The sequence below is a fragment of the Macrotis lagotis genome, chromosome 4 (genome assembly GCF_037893015.1).
Source record: "Macrotis lagotis isolate mMagLag1 chromosome 4, bilby.v1.9.chrom.fasta, whole genome shotgun sequence".
NCBI classification, from domain to species: Eukaryota; Metazoa; Chordata; class Mammalia; order Peramelemorphia; family Peramelidae; genus Macrotis; species Macrotis lagotis.
Window position 1 is genome coordinate 257385469 of NC_133661.1, and position 20515 is coordinate 257405983.

Consider the following 20515-nt stretch of genomic DNA (forward strand, 5'->3'; position numbering starts at 1 on the left):
GATCACAGCTTTCCCATATAATTACAAGACAAAAAATCCTAACAACATAATAGAAGAGAACTGCCCAGAACTTGTGAAATTAGAAAATGAAATTCCAATTGAAAGAAAAAAGAAGGGGCGGCTAGGTGGCGCAGTGGATAGAGCACCGGCTCTGGAGTCAGGAGTACCTGGGTTCAAATCCAGTCTCAGACACTTAATTACCTAGCTGTGTGGCCTTGGGCAAGCCACTTAACCACATCTGCCTTGCAAAAACAAAAACAAAAAAAGAAAGAAAGAAAGAAAGAAAGAAAGAAAGAAAGAAAGAAAGAAAGAAAGAAAGAAAGAAGAAGGGTGGAAACTCAAAGACACGGGTTAAATTTAACAGTTCAATAACAGATTCTGAAAATTACCAGAAGAAAAAGCTTCAAATACAAATGAAAGTAAAATCAAACAACACAAGAGTATCCTGAGCCCATCAGAAAACACAGATGAATGGAGCAACATTTTTCTGAAAAATAATGGAGCTTCACATGCATCCTAAAATGACCTAGCCTAAAAATTTGAGCTTAACATTAAATGAAAAAAAAAAGATAAACATTCAATAATAAAGATGTATTTGACACATTTTAAAAAGGCAGAACTGAAGAAATTATTTGATTTTTGAACATCCTAAACAACAGAAATGAAGGAGGAATGAATAAATGCAGAAGACAAGAACCTTGATAGCAACAAACTGATTACAAAAGAGCTCAATAAGAGACTTCTATCAGGAAAACGGGTGAAGGAGGAAGCTGAGTGGAAGTTAACAGCGAAAAGTTGGGTCTGTGCCACTGTATACAGAACACTCTGCCTATAGATGAATCAAAAAATTTGGGTGGGATTAAATTACAAAATGAGAGGGTACATGAAATGGGAGAGAGGAAAAAGAAGAACAGAAGATTAAAGAGAAATGTATGATGTGCTGGGGTCAAACTGAGGGCTAGTATTTCAGAGAAGGTGACCTCTATTGTTTCAAAAAGAGGACCTACATAGGAGTGGGTGATAAGTAGAAGGGAAAAGATTGAAAAATTGGTGAATACTTCTATGGGTGAAGGGAGATGGGAAACTTGTGCTGAATGTGGTCTGGGAAATGATGCTTGACAAGTTCACTTGTCCCATTATGGAAGGTAGGGGATTTAGAACTCTTGGGGGCAAAGCTGTCTGGGGGAGAGGGAGAACACAGACCCAGGGAGCAGATTTATAGTGGACTAAAGGTAACTAGGTAAAGGTATAGATCATGTCAGGACTGTATAATTGGGGACCTGATAGATGAGTGACTCTACCATGGGGCACAGTCCTCTCTGATAATCTTCTGGGAATGAGGCACAATAGAAAAGAGGAATACTTGGGACAAAATCTGTAAGACAAGGGCAGAAACCACCTAAAGGAGAGAGGGATAAGATAACTTAGAAATTTTGATTACATTAGGAATACAAAAACTAAAGACCGATAATTCTAGGATTCATGAATCAGAGAATGAGGGTCTAAAGAAGAAAGAGAATGGATAATGAAGAGTGAGCAAAATCCTCTCTGGAAAGGGGCATAAAAAAAGACACAAAAATTCTAATGAACAGCATGAAGGAGAGGTGTGGTTCAGGGAGAATCTACTTGACTAATTCAGAGGGGGGAAAAGGGGGGAAGAATTATATAATTAGATGAACAAAATAATGTAAAGGGAAATAACATTAAAGCACTGCTCAATCTTGACCCAAGGATGAATGAAGAGATAAACTTTCCTCCTCTCAGGATCTAAACTTTGACAGCTATGTGGAAGATAGTAAAAAAAAGAAACAAAAAAAAACCAGGTACAGAATGAGGCATATGCTGTCAGCTATGATTAATGTGTCAGCGTATTTTATTTAACTGTACTTTGTTACTTAAGAGGTTCTTTGAGAAAAAGAATATTACCAGTAAATGTCAGCGACTTTTTTCTAAATCAATAAAACTTATTTTTAAGTTACTGACATTTTGTTGTAGAAATAAATTAGAAATTGACTTCTGCTATAAGGTAATTTCAGGAGCAAATTTGGAATACAATTTTTTTAAAAAGCCAAAAAAAAAAAAATAAGAAAAACTAAAGTTACTGATTAGTCAATTTACCCAAGAGATGTCCATCAACAAAACAACAACTCCACAACAAACCTCTTCCAAACAGATCTAGAAACTGCACTAAACCAAATCCTGATGGAGAAATCCAAGAAAAAGTTACAATGAATCGTACTTATATCTCAGATTGACACAAGATAGATAGAGAGCACTTCAGACCCTGGGGTCAGGGAGAACTGCAACAGGATCAGAGTCTGGCCAGGATCTTGCTGAGTGGAGTACTTCCTGACAGGGAGAGTCTGTCCACCTGGTTAAGAAGAGGTCCCAGACCCATACAAGGGCACCAATGGAAATAGGTGCCAATTGAAACTGTCACCCGCTAATCAGTTCTGGGGCACACTGGGGTTACCCGTGCCCAGAAGTGGTCATGGCCCCTATGCACTGGAGCATGAGAGGAACAAGCTCAGAAGCAAGAAGCAGCAGTGTGGCATCAAGCCTGGGAACAAAGTAAGACCTCAGTTGCAATGCAGTCTGAAGGAATCTCAAAGGATAGGACAGGAATCTTGAAGGACAGGCTGTAGGTCTGTTCCAGCTGGCTAATTAGGAGCTGAGTCCAGAGGTGGTTTAATGTAGCTGAAAACCAAAACCAGATTAAGAACTTGCAACATGCAGACCAGGAGACAACCACCGGATTTTGCCTGAGATCAGATCACTTTGGAAGCAGTGAAAGTTTGTAGGTTTACAGTTTGAATTCAAGCCTTTGAAATTCTAGAATACAACAGTTAATATCCCCCCCAAAATCAGCCAACAGAACTAATCCAGAAGGTCAGAATCCAGATATAATATGAAAATCAGAGTCAAGAAATATGCTGGAGGGGGCATGGCTAGGTGGCACAGTGGATAAAGCACTGGCCCTGGAGTCAGGAGTACCTGGGTTCAAATCCGGTCTCAGACACTTAATAATTACCTAGCTGTGTGGCCTTGGGCAAGCCACTTAACCCCATTTGCCTTGCAAAAAATCCTAAAAAAAAAAAAACAAACAAAAAAACCCTCCCTGAAAATTAAAATGAACCAAACAAAAGTCAATGATACTAACTAAATTAAAACAATGAATAAAGAAAATATAAATTATCTCAAAACAAAAACAAGTGATCTGAAAAATAAACTTAAGAATCATTGTCTTCCCTTTTCTCCCCTCTTTGTCATTTCCTATCACTCATATGCCTTCTGTCTCTATCTCCTCCTTTATTCCTATTTCATAGGAAGCTGCCTTACTCCCTACCAAGGCTGACCACTTTTCCTTGTTCAAGTGATCCCATTCCATCCTTTGCCCTCCTGGCCCCTGTCATCTTCATTTTTTTCCACTTAGTTTTCATCTCTCCCTATCTACTGAGCTCCTTCCCTCTTGCCTAAAAATATGCTCATCTCTCCCCATCCTAAATAAAAATGCTTATTTGATCCTTCCAGGCCCAATAACCATCATTTTCTATCTCTTTTACTATCTCTAAGACTTTTCTCAATCCTCATTTTCCCTAACCTTTCTGCATCCTTTGGCACTTTTTTTCTCCTTGATGTTCTCTTCTCTTTGGTTTTCCAGGCACCATTCTCTTCTGGTTCTTCTCTGACCTATCTGACCTTTTCTAATCCCTTGGCTAAATCCTCTTCCAGTCCTCTAACTGAACATGTCCCTCAAGTGTTTGGTCCTGGGCCTCTTCTTCCTCAACACTAATTCACTTAGTGATCTCATCAACCCCTATGGATTTAATTACCATCTCTCTGCTAATGATTCTTGAATCTACCTTTCCTGATCCAAATTCTAGAGGGACTCCAACTTTTTATCTTCAACTGCCTTTTAGACATCTCAAACACAATTTCAATCACACTGCCCCAGTTCCCCAACTCAACAAACTCCAGTTCCTATTACTTCCAGAAGCAAATACAAAATACTTTAGTATTCAAACCTTTCATAACTTAGTTTCCTACTATCTTTCCAACCTTCTTACACCTTACTCCCTTGTACTTTTTGATCCAGTGACATTGGCCTTGGTTGTTCCACAAAAAAGAAAGTCCATCCCACTACTCTGGGTATTTTCTCTGGCCTGAAATTCTCACCCTTCTCTGCTCCAAGTACTGACCTCTTTCCTTTAAGTTACAACATCCCATCTTTTCCTGGAAGCTTCCCCAACTCCATCCAAATTTTAGTGCCTAATTATTTCTTATTTACCCTATATATAACTTTCTTTTAAATATTTTTGTTTGCATATTATCTCCCTCATTAGAATATAATAAGCTCTTTGAAAGCAGGAACTGCCTTTATTGATTTCTGTATCCCAGCATTTAGCACATGGAACATAGTAGGCCCTTTGGATTGATTGAATGAGTTGTATAATCATCAATGGTCTAATTAGACAAGGTCTGGCAGTGGTTCTGTTAGGCCTTCATAATACTAAGAATAGAAAGAGGTAAGAGGAACATATGGGTAAAGAAGGGGAAAGGGAAAGGGAGGTTAGGGTAAATTATTTCACATAATCAGGGTGCATAAGTGGATATCTATGCAAGGAGGGTGAAGGAAATAGGGGGAGCATCTGACATTTGAATCTCCCTCTCTTCTGAACTTGCCAAGAGGAAAGAATCCACAGACACACACACACACACAAACACACAAACACACACACACACACACACACACAATATATTTTATTCAAGAGGGAAATAGTAAGGAAAGGGAGGAAATGGGCATTAGAAAAATAGATAAATTAAAGGCAGAGTGCAAAAATAGTTCATTTTGGAGGGGCAAAGAATGAAAATTTTATGAGTACCTATCAATTGGAGAATGGCTGAAGAAGTGATTATTATGAATGTGATGAAAAAGAGTTGTATTAGAAGTGATAAAGGATGGAGCAGCTAGGTGGCACAGTGGATGGAGCACCAGCCCTGGAGTCAGGAGGACCTCAGTTCAAATCCAGCCTCAGACACTTAATAATTACCTAGCTGTGTGGCCTTGGGCAAGCCACTTAACCCTGTTGCCTTACAAAAAACAAAAAACAAAAGTGAAAGAAAAAGTCAAGGAAACCTGGCAAGACTTGCATAAATTGATACAGTATATACAGTACAAGAAGAACCACAAGGACAATAACAACAAAAAAGGTAAAGACAAACAACTTTGAAAGAAATAAGAATTACTGACCACTCAAGACTTCAAATTTTTAAACAGGCTATTCACCTTTGGTACGAGTTAGAATGACACCTTTTTTTTTTTTGCAAGGCAATGAGGTTAAGTGATTTGCCCAATGTCACAGAGCTAGGTAATTATGTGTCTGAGGTTACATTTGAACTCTGGTCCATAGAGCTGCCCCTCAACATCTTCTTTTTTTAAATATGGTCAATGTTGGGGTGGCTAGGTGGCGCAGTGGATAAAACACCAGCCCTGGAGTCAGGAGGAGTACCTGGGTTCAAATCCCATCTCAGACACTTAATAATTACCTAGCTGTGTAGCCTTGGGCAAGCTACTTAACCCCACTTGCCTTGCAAAAAAAAAAAAAAATATGGTCAATGTGGAAATTTGTTTTGCTTGAATATAAATGTTTGTAACAAGGGTTTCTCAAAAGGGGGTGGGTGGACAGGAGAGGGTAGATTTTTTTTCATAACTAAAAATTATAAAATGTGTTTTTTAAAAAGAGAGAATACTAGGGTAACTTGGCTGCTTGTGAACCATACAAATTAAAAACAAATATAATTCTAGGTAACATATCTACTTCTAAACTTTAGCTTATCACAAATAAGGTCTACCATGCACCTCTCTTCAAAACTCAATTTCCAGAATAGTAAAGTCCTGATTATCCCAATGTTGTTAGGAAATGAAAAATAGTTTCATTTCAGAAAAAAGATAGGAAAAAGGCCAGGGCAGAATGCACCATACATTCTATGCTCTAATAGGAAATATCAAAATAAATAAAAATCTAAAAATTTTTAAACCCCCTAGAATTCCTTCCATATAATTGTTATTATAGCAAGAAAATCTCCATATTCAATAGATTTCCTCAGTTTTTGCAAATACAGTAAAATGTCATTAACTCCTTATTAACTTACACAAGGAAAACAGTGTCTTACAGATCCTTATCTGTCTTTTAAACAATCTGGGCTCTGATTTGGCATGGATGTCTTAGTGTTTTAATTCCCAAATTGAGAACTTTTCAACACCCATTTCCTGCATTTTTTTAAGAACATAATTCTATAAAGGTAAAGGATCCCCATTATAAAACATACATAAAAAGGTTAAAAAAAATTCTAATATACCATTATTATACCATCAAATCCTGAAGGGCAAATTTGCTTTATCTTTAATAAAGTATAGGTATTTGTAATCTTAAAGTGCTATATAAAATTTGTGCTTGTTATTATTATTGTTGCTATCTTTGTATTGCTAGTACTTAGCATAGTAGTATTTTTTTTTGCAAAAAAGTAGGTGCTTCATATGTATCAAATAGAATTTTTAAAAAATCCAATTTCCCAATTTTCTGTATGCAGAGAAAAAACTGTGGAATTTGAACGAAGACCAAGGACTATTATCTTTAATTTAGAAAAAAAAACCTGTTATCTTATTGTCTGATCTTACTATCTCTTGGGATTGCCATCTCTGTTTTAAGGTCTTATTATTTTTACCAAAAATGAATAAGACTCACTTTAGGAGATGACTTGTCAAGTCAATGATATTACCTTATGGTCATACTTCATGTGTCAGGGAAATCCCAACAGATTCATCTGTTCTTGCTTATTTAAACAGAGAAGCAGAGCATGTTTTCAAATTTTAAAAAATTTTTATATTGTAACACATTCTAATATTTAATAGTGTTCCATAAGCATTACTATGTTTTAATGAAATAACCAGTCTAGTCTTTTAAATGTATATATATATATATATAACTCTTCAAATCTATGTGCAGAGTCTAAATTACTCCAACAAGATATTGCTAAAAATTAAATGGGTTGGGCAGTTAAGTGGCACAGTGAATAGAGCATGGGCCCTGGAGTTTAGAGGACCTGAGTTCAAATTTGGCCTCAGACATTTAATTACCTAGCTGTGTGACCTCAGTCACTTAACCCCATTGCCTTAAATATTTTTTTTTAAAAAAAGAATTAGATGGGTTAAAACCATTATTACAAATAATGACATCATGCTATGCCTGTTATACATTCACTAAGAAGCAAATATTGTCCCACTTGTCCAAAATTGAATTCATTAAACTTTCCACCAAATCTCTATTTCCTTCAAAGGCTGGTATCACCATTCTTTTGTCTTCCAGAATTACAACTTTAGGGTCCCCCTCAATTCCTAAATGTCTCTCTAGACAGACAGAGAGACACACACAAGAACCCCATCAGCTGGAAAATCTTGCCATTCCTACCTCAACAATAACTTTTTTTGTCTGACATTCACCTTTTTTCTTCTTTAATTTTTTTTTTATAAATTTTTATTTATTTTCCAATTACATAGTTTCTACTTGTCCAGGGTCACAAAGCTGGTATCTGAGGCAGAATTTGAACTCAGATCTATATCTATATAGCACTATATAGCACTATATCTACTGTATATCTACTGTATAACCTATCTGTCCTTGTTATATACATAGCTTTTCTTTTCCTCCAAATGCCAATGCCCCTTCTTCCCAGGAATTTTTTTGCATTAATTTGTCATATATGTTTCTTTCCATCCCCAGTACCCAGCACACTGCTTTTTTGTTGACTGTTAAAATGACCTGAATGTAAACAATATTAGAGGAATAACAGGAACCAAAAAAGTTTCAACTAGCATTTTAGATATCAAATAAAAATTATTTTTAGAGAATCTATTGTTGTATGCAAACTTCTTACATTCTATTCATAAGGTTTTTGTAGCACTTGAACATACCCAAAGTGTGATATATAAACTTAACAGAGTAGAGAACCATTATATATGTTTTTATTTCATAAAGTAAATAAATCATGCATTACTAGGATCTAAGATCAATAGATATTGGTGCCTTCACTCACACTGGACAAGGTGACCCCATAAGGGAAGAGTAGAAATTTCAAGACTCAAAAAGGTGGACAGTAGGGCTCTACTTTGTTAATTTTCTTTCAGTGTATTGCAATGTATTCAGTTTGTGTGTGATCGATTAAGAGATATTATGACCTTATTTTATTAATCCAGTAAATCACACAAAAATGGGCAAGCAGCTTAAAAATATCTCAAAGAACAATGAAAGATAATAATAATAATAATAACAATAACAACAACACAATACCCTTTGATCCAGCAATACCACTACTGGGCCTATACCCTGGAGCTATGATGAAAAAGGGTAAAAACATCACTTGTCTAAAAATATTCACAGCTGCCCTGTTTGTGGTGGCAAAGAATTAGAAATCAAGTAAATGTCCTTCAAATGGGGAATGGCTTAACAAACTGTGGTATATGTATATCATGTTCTCTTAGAAACCAGGAGGGATGGGAATTCAGGGAAGCCTAGAGGGATCTGCATGAACTGATGCTGAGTGAGATGAGCAGAACCAGAAAAACATTGGGCACCCTAACAGCAACATGGGGGTGAAGATCAACCTTGATGACCTTGCTCATTCCATCAATGCAACAATCAGGGACAATTTGGGGGTATCTGTGATGGAGAATACCATCTGTATCCAGAGAAAGAACTGTGGAATTTGAACAAAGACCAAGGACTATTATCTTTAATTTAGGGAAAAAAATGATATCTTATTGTCTGATCTTACTATCTCTTTTACTTTGCTTCTTCCTTAAAGATATGATTTCTCTCTCATCACATTCAATTTGGATTAATGCATACCATGGAAACAATGTAAAGACTGCCAAATTGCCTCCTGTGGAGGGGTGGGAAGTAAGATTAGGGAAAAAATTGTAAAACTTAAAATAAACAAAATCTTAAAAAACAGTAATAATAATAATAATAGGGGTGGCTAGGTGGGGCAGTGGATAGAGCACTGGCCCTGGAATCGGGAGTACCTGAGTTCAAATCTGGCCTCAGACACTTAATAATTACCTAGCTGTGTGGCCTTGGGCAAGCCACTTAACCCCACTGCCTTACAAAAAAAACCTTAAAATAATAATAATAATAATAAATACAAGCACAAACTGAAAAAAAATCGAAGAAAAACTTCTAATTCTAATGTCAGTCATATTAAGAAATTAAGAAATGATGATCTAATTAGATCTGAGAAGAAACCAGTGCCCCCAAAATATTAAAAACTACTCAGAATATTCAAAATATGGATTTATATCTGTCATTAACAAATTAGTTCTTAACAGCATGAAGCCATAACAATTAGTACGACTTAAAAGTTAAGCTTCTGGGATTAAAAAAATTTCTCATGTCACATATAAAAATGCTCATCTTTAGTTAAAAAATTTTGCTCTGCGGCTAGGTGGTGCAGTGGATAGAGCGCAGGCCCTGGAGTCAGGAGGACCTGAGTTCAAATCAGGTCTCAGACACTTAATAATTACCTATCTATGTGAACTTGGACAAGCCACTTAACCCCATTACTTTGCCAAAAAAACCAAACCAAAAAAAAATTTGCTCTTAACATAATAAAATAATTTTTAAAAAAATCACTGAATTGAAATTCATCCCATCCTTATAAATTTTTACAGTGATTTATTATGTAGGTTAGCACAATAGCACAGGAATATAATTTAGAAAAAATGAACGACTGGCATTTCTGTAATGCTAAGATGTTTGAAAGCACTTTACCTGTTATCTTCTTTGATACAACAAATCAATGACATGCATGTCAATGTTTAATACCACTTTGCAGATGAGAAAATTGAGGCCAGTGGAGGTTAGGCGACGTGCTCAGAGTCATGGCTAGTGAGTGTCTGAGGCAGCATTCAAATTTCAGGTCAAGGTCCAACACCCTCAATACATGGTGCCTCTTATACAGATGTGGGGGTTGTAGGCTTAACATTATTTTCAACTGATGGGGGTGCTACTGCCCCAATGGGCTAAGAAGTGCACTCCTTTTTTGTCCAGAGGAATTAGAATGGATAAAAGGCAGAAGAGGTAAAAGAAAGGAAAAAACCACTGTGTTCACACAGTACTGATTTGGAATTCTGGTTTATGTTGCCTGACACGGGTCACTGATCCTCAGCCAACCGCCTGAGTTCTACCGCCAACATTTCTAATCCCTCTGTAGGGAAAAAAAAAAGTCAAGAAAAAGCTTTGGGGGCGGCTGGGTGGCGCAGTGGACAGAGCACCGACCCTGGAGTTAAGAGGTCCTGAGTTCAAATCCGACACTTAATAATGACCTAGCTGTGTGGCCTTGGGCAAGCCCCTTAACCCCATCGCCTGGCAAAAACCTAAAGAAAAAGCTTTCGGAGAACAAAGGGAGGAGGTGGAGGGGGCAGGAGTGCTCCCAGCCCCCGGGGTATCCGGTGCAGAGAAGTCAGGATGAGGGGGCGCCTTCGCCAGCCAACCTCCCCCCGACCTCGGGGGGCTTCCACGAGTCCCAGCGCAGGGGGCGTCCGCGAGAGGAGGGAGGGGAGTCCCGGCGCCGCCGGCCACACGCCAGCCTCTCGGCCACACGTACACAGCGACGCGCAGCCGCCCTCCCCCAAGTTCTCGGCGGGGAGAGCGGAGTGGGAGCGGGGGGCACAGGATTGGAACGGGTTAGGGTCGGGGGCAGACGAAAACGGCGGAGGCCCCAGGGGCCGCGGCCGCGGCGATCGCTACCTTTCGCCGTCCCGGCCGTCGAAGAAAACGAAGTCGCCGGTCTGGACGCACTTGGCGCAGGTCAGACGCCGGCGGGTGGTGTTGCACAGGGGACAGCGCTCAACCGCCACGTACAGCCCCTCCGCGTCCTCCACCGAATCCACCAGGCCCCGGGAGGGCGGCCGGCAGCCGCAGCCGGGAGCCTCCAACGCCCGGGAACCTTTCCCACTGGGAGACGCCATGATGGCATCGGAGCACGGCCAGTCACGTGGGACTTTGTTTTCAACCAGGTGCATCCTGGGCGGAGGGGGGCCCCGGGGAAGGCTGGGCGGAAAGGGGCGGGGATGGCGAGGGGAAGCGGTGGGCGTGGCCTCCGCCCGGCCCGCCCCCGCGCCGCCGGAGACCCGGAGCTATTTTTAGGCGGCGTTGACAGATGACCCCATCTGGGAGCCCAGGCGTGTTACTGCGGCCGTGACCCCTGCACTTCCCTCCTCCCCCAAACGGGATAATAATAGCGACTGCAGGGCGGGGGGCAGAAACTCGAGCAGAGGCCTTGTCTATTGTTAATCCTTCCACAGACTTTCCAAGAAGCTACGGAAAGGTTTTGGGTTTTTTTTGTTTTGTTTTTTTTTGTTTTTTGCAAGGCAATGGGTTCAGTGGCTTGCCCAAGGCCACACCGCTAGGTGATTATTAAGTGTCTGAGGTCGGATTTGAACCCAGGTACTCCTGACTCCAAGGCCGGTGCTCTATCCATGCGCCACCTAGCCGCCCCAGGTTTGTTTTTTTAATTTATCCTTGTGGTTCTTTAGCCACCTGAAGGTTCTTTCAGTTCCATTATTGATTAAAATTTGACCAGAACAACAGGAAGTCATATGAATAGACAATCAAAAGAAAAATCTGACTAAAAGTGATGAGAAAACCTGAATTCTATCAAATTAAGAAACGGTGGCTAGAGCACTGGACTTTGAGTAGGAAAGACCTGCTTTAAGAATAATTAGCCCCTTGGATGGCTAGGTGGCACAGTGGATAGAGCACCTGCTCTGGACTCAGGAGTACCTGGGTTCAAATCCGGCCTCAGACACAATAATCACCTAGCTGTGTGGCCTTGGGCAAGCCACTTAACCCCATTGACTAGCAAAAACCTAAAAAAAAAAATGTAGCCCCAATCTGGACTCTGAACAAAGACCAAAGATACTTCAGATTAGGGGGAAAAGTGTCATATTATTATGTAATTTTACTATCTCATACTTTATTTTTCTTCCTTAAGGATATGATTTCTCTGTCATCACATTCAACTGAGACCAAAGTATGACATGGAACCAATGTAAAGACTAACAGAATGCCTCCTGTGGAGGGTGGGGGGAGGGAAACAAGAATGGGGGAAAATTTGTAAAACTCAAAATAAATAAAATCTTTCTTAAAAAAGAAAAGAGTAATTAGCCCCAGAACCAGAACATTGCACACACTTTGGGTGTACAACTCTGGGTGATGTTCAACACTGAGGGACTGTTCATTTCAGCAATACAATGGTCAAACACAATTCTAAAAGACTTGTGATAGAAACTAAGATACATATCCATTGAAGAAACTATGTAGTTTAAATGCAGACCAAAGCTTACTGTCCTCAATTTTTAAAAGTTGTCTTTTGTATTATTTTTTCTTTCTAATTTTTTTCTCATGACAATTTGATTCTTTTATAACATGATTAATATGGATATGTTTCACATAGTTATACATGTATAATTATATTAGATTACTTTCTGTCATGGGAAGGAGGGAGAAAAATGTAAAACTCAAAATCTTGCAAAAAAAGATTGTTGAAAACTATCTTTGCATATGGTTGGAAAAATAAATAAAAATTTTTTTTAAAAAAAGATGAATTAGCTCTGCAACCCTAGGCAAGTCATTTAACTGCTCAGTTTCCCCTCAGTTTTGTAAAATGGATATAATGATAACAGCATTTACAGGGCTATTATGAGGATCAAATGAGACATTAAATTTCATTTGTAAAGCACTTTGCAAACTTTAAAATGTTATATTAATGTTGTCTATTATTATTATTTAAGTTTTAGGTTTCTTAAATCCTTTCTCCACAGTTAAAAGACTGTTCTTTAGAGGGGGCTAATTTAGCAAAATGAATTTTTATTAGGACAGTTAGATTTTTTTTGCCAGTAAGTAGTGCACAGATAGAAGAAGTATATGGGCTAAAAAGAGAACTTAAAAAAGATTCTCAAACCAACCAATAACCTCTTATCTATGTCATTCTCCTTTACAGCAGAAGGGTCCAAAACCATAGAGTTTAACATCTACCCTGTTTTTAAGGCTTCCCAGATGAATTATATATCTTTTTAGGATACACTTTAGCCATTGGCATTACCTGCTGCTATACATGGCAAAAACTTGTCAGAATTTTGCAATGAATAGAATTGTAAGAGACATTGTGGTCTTATCAGTGGTACCATTTTATTTGCTGCATGATGTAGAGCAAATTAGACAGAAGTTTGGATACAAAAGAAAATGAAAAATGCCTATAGTAATGTCTACAATAATGTTGATAGAAATGGAGAACAGAGCACCAGCAATTTCATTACTATTGGAAGAGCTGAAATATTTCAATATTTGTAGGCATGTGATAAACAAAAACAAGGTAAAAGGAAGTGAGAGCTAGACTGAAGGAGGACTAACAGGTTTTCCTTAGAAAGAAAAACAAAGGAGAGGAAAATAGTTTCATCATATACCCTAAAGCAACCTCAACAACAACAAAAAACATTGCTAGAGCCTTTTGGTCATCTAGTCTTGCCTTGCTCAAGATAAGGATAACCAAAACAAACATCTTGAAGATATTTGCAACTTATGTGTAACATCTGTTATAGAGGAATACAATGAAGAATTTGACAAGATCCTCCAAATAAAATCAACATTTGATTTGATGTTTGATAACAGTGCACAAATAGGAATAGGAGAGGATGATAAGTATATAGGTAGGTGGGAAAGTACTGGGATAAGGAATTTGCCATATAATTGAGAAATATAACCACAGTTATTCTGTGCCCCTGAAATGGGATTTTGTGAAAGATACTTCAAGGCTACAGGCACATTATTTGAAATTTATCTAGAAGAGTAGGAAATCAAATAATATTTGGAGAGCATATAGGAAATAAGAAAGATGCTAATTCTGGTAGCAAACAGAAACTTAAGACATGTAGAAAATGATCTAATCGCTGAATGAGAGAATAGGAGGGAGGGGAAAAAGGAGTTCAAAGGGAATGATATATAACTGTTGTCCATTCCTTATCATTTCAAACTTTGTTCTCAATCCAAAAATTAAGCTAGTGTGAAGGGTATTGTGATGGGACTATGTTGTGTTTTGCCAAATAGGTTTTGGTTGTGTTCACATAGGCCTCTCTAGATGTGGCTCCTAGGGAGGCAAAAATAGTCTTTTTTATCCTCCCTTCTCCAAGGAAAACTTTAATTCCTTCCAGGAAGTTAAGCAAGAGATTGTAACTAGTGACTGGCCACTCCACTGCCCTCAGTGAAAGGAAGTAATGGGCTAGAACTATATCTGTTTTTTCCCTTAAATATGTTTTGTTCAGGGGAAATAATTTTCAGGTTTAGGCTGTGCTCTTGATCACAACCCCTTAATGGAGAAGTACCCAAACAATGAAGTCAAGGTTTGGCTCCATTCCTATCAGATGCCAGTTTTACAACACCACATATAGCAAATGGTAAGTAAACCCATCTATCCAAGTCGAGAGCAAAATAGAAGTCAGAGAATGTATACACAGGAAAATATATACCATACAATCCAGAACGAATGAACTCTCCTCTTGGAGCTTTTTTTGGGAGAGTTCTCTCAAGACTGCCTAGTCAAGAGACAGTCTTTTATCTTAGCCAAGGGGAAATTCTCTGAAGTCTCTAGTATAGCAAGTTGAGAATATGGACATAATAGAGGTTGATGGCTCCTCTACTTGTTGACTTCTTCCCCAAGTCATCTTCTTCTTTCAAGAGAGACCTAAAAAGAGGAACCATACCTCCTTTCTCTAAAAAAGCTCTTCTGGACTGCATCACCCTACAAAAGCTTATCAAGTTCAAAATAGAATATTTATTTATTTATGACAATATAACCCATATTACCAATGAGTATAATAATAAAATGTAATAATGCTGCATGAATGGGCTTTGAGGGCTACCAGTGGCCCCAGGGTCATAGGTTGGACACACTTGCTTTAAAAGCTAGAAGCCTAGGGAGGCTAGGTGATGTAGTGGATAAAGCACTGGCCCTGGAGTCAGGAGTACCTGGGTTCAAATCCGGTCTCAGACACTTAATAATTACCTAGCTATGTGGCCTTGGGCAAGGCACTTAACCCCGTTTGCCTTGCAACAACCTAAAAAAAAAAAGCTAGAAGCCAGAAGACTAAGATCTCTCCTTTCTCAAACTTATACCAACTATGTAGGCATGGAGCATTGAATAATAAATCTCAACCCGTGAGGATTATCCCATAAAAATGGGCTCTGAGGTTCAAGTTATGCTGGGAAGAAGTAAGGATTTTTAAAAAAAAAATTGATAACATTTCTATTTATAGTCTGATGACTACAACAAAAACTTTTAAAGAGGTGGGAAGTTTGGAGGCTAAAATAAATGTGGGTTCATATAGTAATAAGTGGACTAGCCTATAGGTAAGGTAGTAAGGAATTTCAGGCTCAGTGGAATTATGTTGATATCCTCTGGAGAAATGCCACCATGAAAGGGGCTATGGTAAAAAATTCCATAAAGATGTGCGAGAGGGACAGCTAGATGATGCAATGAATAGAGTGTCAGCACTGTAATCAAAGACTTGAGTTCAATTCCACCACCTCCACCTTACTAGTTATGTGACCCTGAATAAGTCACTTAACCCTGTTTGTCTCAGTTTCCTCATCTGTAAAGTGAGCAGGAGAAGGAAATGACAAACCTCTCTGGTATCTTTGCCCAGAAAATCCCAAATGAGGCCACAAAGAATTGAACAAGATTGAAAAAATTGAGCAACAACAAGGAAGGAAAAAACCAAACTGTTGCAAGCTGCATAAGATCAGAGGTAAAGTTCATACCAGTGGGCTAGCCAACAATCATGGTGTTAACATGAGTTCAACATCAGTTGCTTCCTAAATAGTACCTTTGAGCCCTTCTTGACTCACCAAGATAGGATTGTTTACATAAGTTATAGCAATGAGCAGTCATGGCAGGAATTCTCAGCCATACAAGAGTATGATCACTTATGATTATTCATTTTGTTTCATAATATCCTCTATCTCCACTACTACTAGTCTTCTCCAATCTTCACCTTCCCACTTACACACAAAGCTCTGTATGGCAAGTGTTTGTTTTTATTTTAATAATCAGTTTCCTTGTCTATAAAATGAGAGGTATAGACTAGGTATTACAAAGTGATGAGTCCAATTTGGGCACCAATGCAGATCTCAATCCCTTTTCACCTTATTCTATCACCATGTGTACCTCCTTCCACCTTCAGATTAGCCACCTAATTCTCATTTATTTGGAGATTAATCTTTTCTGCTAATACTATACTCTATGTCTTTCCCACTTGGTAGATGCTGACATAACTAATACTTTTCTGATAGCCTTTGAGAACCCAGGATCACCAGGGCATTGAAGGAAGATGAAAATGGGGGAATTTGAATTCAACATTTCTTGAGTTAGTGATTTGGGCATTGACCTCCTTGGGCCAGGAGGAGAAAGTCATCTTTTCTTAAGAGTTCATATTTTGGAAAAGAAGGGTAGAAGAAGAGTAACAAAGGTTGTCTTGTAATAAAAAAAATAATAATAATAAACAGCAGTAATCACCTGACTCTGAAGATGTGTACTTTATAGACCTCCTCTGGGTTAATTCTCTTTATATCCATGAGAGACTAGCCCATTTACTACTGAAATGCAACTATTTCAAGTTCAGAGCATAGTAGTAGTTGACAGTTATACTATCTGTGTGTAAAGAAACGAGGAATAAAATAGAATGCTTCTCTTTTCTATTACCTAGCCTTAAGCACTGAATGGGCTCAGTCAAGCAGAAATGTGAACAAAACCCTAATTTAAAAAGGCCAAGCTCTCACTTTGTATCCTAGGCCATCTCCAGTCACCCTGATAAATACTTTGCTATGGGACCCAGAAGAGAAAGTGAGGCTGGTGACTTTGCACAGCCCCCCCTCACTTAAATCCAAATCACTTGCAAGTCTAGACACACCCTCCTAATATTATGGTCCTCTTCAAGAACAAAGGACAAACAAAGTTATGGAGGCAATGGTTTGACTTATTTATATGTACTTATTCATATATATATGGAAGACCAATTGTCAAAATAGAGGAATAAATTACAAAAGGCAATCAGGGATAGAAAGAAAAGGAACTCACATACATAGACACATCACACACACACACACACACACACACACACACACACACACACAAACACAAATACAATGTGGGTCAAAGACTTGTGTCTAAGAGCTGAAAAGGTTACCTAGAGTTTGGCTTTAACAAAAGACAAACATGCTTAGGGTAATTGTTCAAGGGTTTATTGTTCATCTTGGCCTACAGTCAGTCAGTAGAACTGAGCTCAAAAAGCCTTTTTGCGGAGCATATTTGTTATCACAGTCAGAAGATGGGGTCTTCAGTAGATGGGATTTTTGGTGGTGATGATGAGGATGAGGATTGTCCTTCATTCTTAAAAAAGACTACAATATCAAGGAGATGATGCTATGACAAGCAATGGGTGGCTCTTTATCCACTGGGTCATCTAGCTGCCCTTTTGGTACTTGTCCATTAAAGAAGGATGAATTATGCTGAAAAACTTTTACAAAAATGGGGGTAGGACTTATTTTGATGGATCTAGGGAGACCAGAAGGTTAGGTTTCTTAAAGATTAGGTTTGCCTTTACAATTGAGGAGGCTTAGAGTTTTATCCTTTATAATTGCTCATTTGATCTGATTACCAAGAGATTGATTCTCTTTAATATTTATGTGAAGGTGACCTTTCAATCACTTCTGTTCTTAGAGGCACAGAAAATAAATATGTCATATACATATAAATATTTATATTTTTAAAGGGTAAAACTCATTGTTCATAGAGCCTATTGTTTAGTAGTTTATATTCCATGAGAAGATACAGTATATAATCTCCAATGAGCTATCACATACATACACACATACATATGTATATATATCACACATATATATATGTATATGTATATATATATATATATATATATATATATATATATATATATAGAGAGAGAGAGAGAGAGAGAGAGAGAGAGTGTTAACCTCTTATCCCCATTGTAACAAGGGTGTGAGAAATTCCTGAGTGTTTAGTTTCCACAGGATGCAAGAAGAGGCCATTAAAGATATACATTACAAGGACTGGGGTCTGTCTTTGGCTATTGATTAGTCTGAAAGGCACAAAGCCTAGGTGCAGGAATGTGGGAGTAACATGAAAGAGGTAATAAGGAATTGACCCTGATTATTCACCAAACTGAGAGACCTAAAGATGGGAACCTCTAAAGGGAGACCTTTAGGGAGCTAAAGATGCCAGACCTGAGATTAGACTGAAGCCTGCTCCAACTAGTCCAGGTTCCTGACCTTATGAAAGTCTGCTTCCATAATTAGGTTCATGCATAGTAACTCACATACCCTGTGACAACTGAGACTCATCAGCATAACATGCATCGTATGAATAGGGAGGGGGAACATATTAAGGACTGGTATGAGATAGGCATATAGATTAGATTGTATTCCTGAGATTCAGACCAATAGCTGGCTCAGAGGGGAGGAGAAAGCCTCTCAAATTATATATAAGACTGGAAATTGTCACAATTCTAGTCTGTTCCTGCAGGGATGTTAATAAAACCTTTTCAATCATTCCAGGCTAAGTTTTTATTATTATAGGCCATATATAACAAAGGCCATTGTGAGTCAACCACATGCTAGAAGTTCACTTTGCTAAGTGGAGGTCTTTAGTATAACCGATAACACATTCCTTTTAAGGGAATGTCTGATGTCCACCTCCTTACTGTCCCACCCCCATCCTGAATTTTATCTCCTCTGAGTTGTACCTCCCTTGATGGACTTCTAATAGTGAAAACTCCATTTTGAGATCTGTTTTTCTAGGCAAACCCCCAAGCACACCTTTTAGAGGTGCTTAGAGAAATACTAATAAATGTGTATGTTAACCTGTTTTGTTCTTTTTTCTTTTTAAAAAACATTTATTTATTTAAAATTTTACTATTTTTCCCCTAATCTCACTTCTCCCCCCCCACAGAAGGCAATCTGTTAGTCTTTACATTGTTTCCATAGTATATATTGATCTAAGTTGAATATGAGAGAGAAATCATATCCTTAAGGAAGAAAAATAAAGTAAAAGAGATAGCAAAATTACATAATAAGATAATAGTTAACCTGTTTTGTTCTTTCTTGAGATCAAGCTCTGAAGGTTAACACCATGGTTTTTTTTGCAAGGCAATGGGGTTAAGTGACTTGCCCAAGGTCACACAGCTAGGTAATTATTAAGTGTCTGAGGCCACATTTAAACTCAGGTCCTCCTGACTCCAGGACTGGTGCTCTGTCCACTGCGCCACTTAGCCACCCCTGGTTAACACCATGTTTAAGATTAATTATATTATTTTTTAAGACCAAACTCCCAGAGGTTGTCAATATCTAATTTACATATATATCTCAATGGGAAGAGTCAAGGGAAGCCAAGCTGCCCAGCACCACCACAATCCTATATGTCTAATGTATCATGAGCCACCATATTGAGGAGAAAATGGAGACACAAATGCTATCTGCTCTAAAGAGCAGGCTAAGGTCCAGGCAACAACTTAGCTGGAGACTGAGCAGAAGAATGAGAGACAGAGACCAGCAGAAACCAAGTGTAACCCCTCTCCCAAAAACCAATGGTATGGAGCTCTGTTCTCATTAGTGGAGATAATGCCCTGCCCTGAGTGGGGTGTTAGGGTGGAGTTGGCAAATCAAGAGAACTCAAGCCTTTTTGTGTTTACTTTGGTCTCACTGGCTTCTAGCTTTGAGAGGGAAGATGGTTGCTAAAGGAAAAGATCTTGGTAAGGCATGAGAGGAACTGGCAGTTTCCTTTATGTCCCTGATCCTGGAGACTTTGGGGTTCCACTTAGGTGAGGCCTGGAACTGTCTTCTTTGAGTTGAGTCATCTTGCTTCCAATAGAAGATCTCCATCATTCTATATTATGTGATATATATTCTCCTATGTATACTCTTTTCAATTTCCATGTTGCTATGATTTAGATAAATGAGTTTCTTTGATATTCATTATGTATGTTCTCAGACAATTTTCCTCATCTCCTTTGTTCTTCTTTGTATTAGGATCTGGTATTAGGTAAAAGAGGGTTAAAATCTTGGATAAAGAACATGGTATCCCTCTCTCCCCCCCAATAATGAGAAACAACAATCAGAAGTTAAATTGGACCCAATCTAACCCAATCTCTTGGACTAACAATTTTTAAAGGAACAAATAGTCTAATTTTATCATGGTATACCCCCTCTCTTAAGATAACATAGTGAAATCCAGCTCCAACTTCCTACTCTTCCTACTGATGGAAATAAAAATCTCCCTTGGAGAAGGATAGGATGGTGGGGCTAGAGATGTCTGTTCTGCTTTTCTTTGAATCCCACAATGACAACCTCACTATAAAGAAAAATAGTTTCCATGG

General features: G+C 38.4%; 1 protein-coding gene across 1 annotated transcript in view; it reads right to left on the reverse strand.

Annotated features, from left to right (window-relative positions):
* ATG14 (autophagy related 14) overlaps positions 1–11151 on the reverse strand; it is a 65327-nt gene extending 54176 nt beyond the window's left edge. Inside the window, exon 1 of the mRNA XM_074235871.1 lies at positions 10806–11151. Coding sequence (XP_074091972.1) covers positions 10806–11080 — 275 coding nt within the window. The 5' untranslated portion in view covers positions 11081–11151. The remainder of the gene's footprint in view (positions 1–10805) is intronic.
* Positions 11152–20515: the final 9364 nt, after the last annotated feature.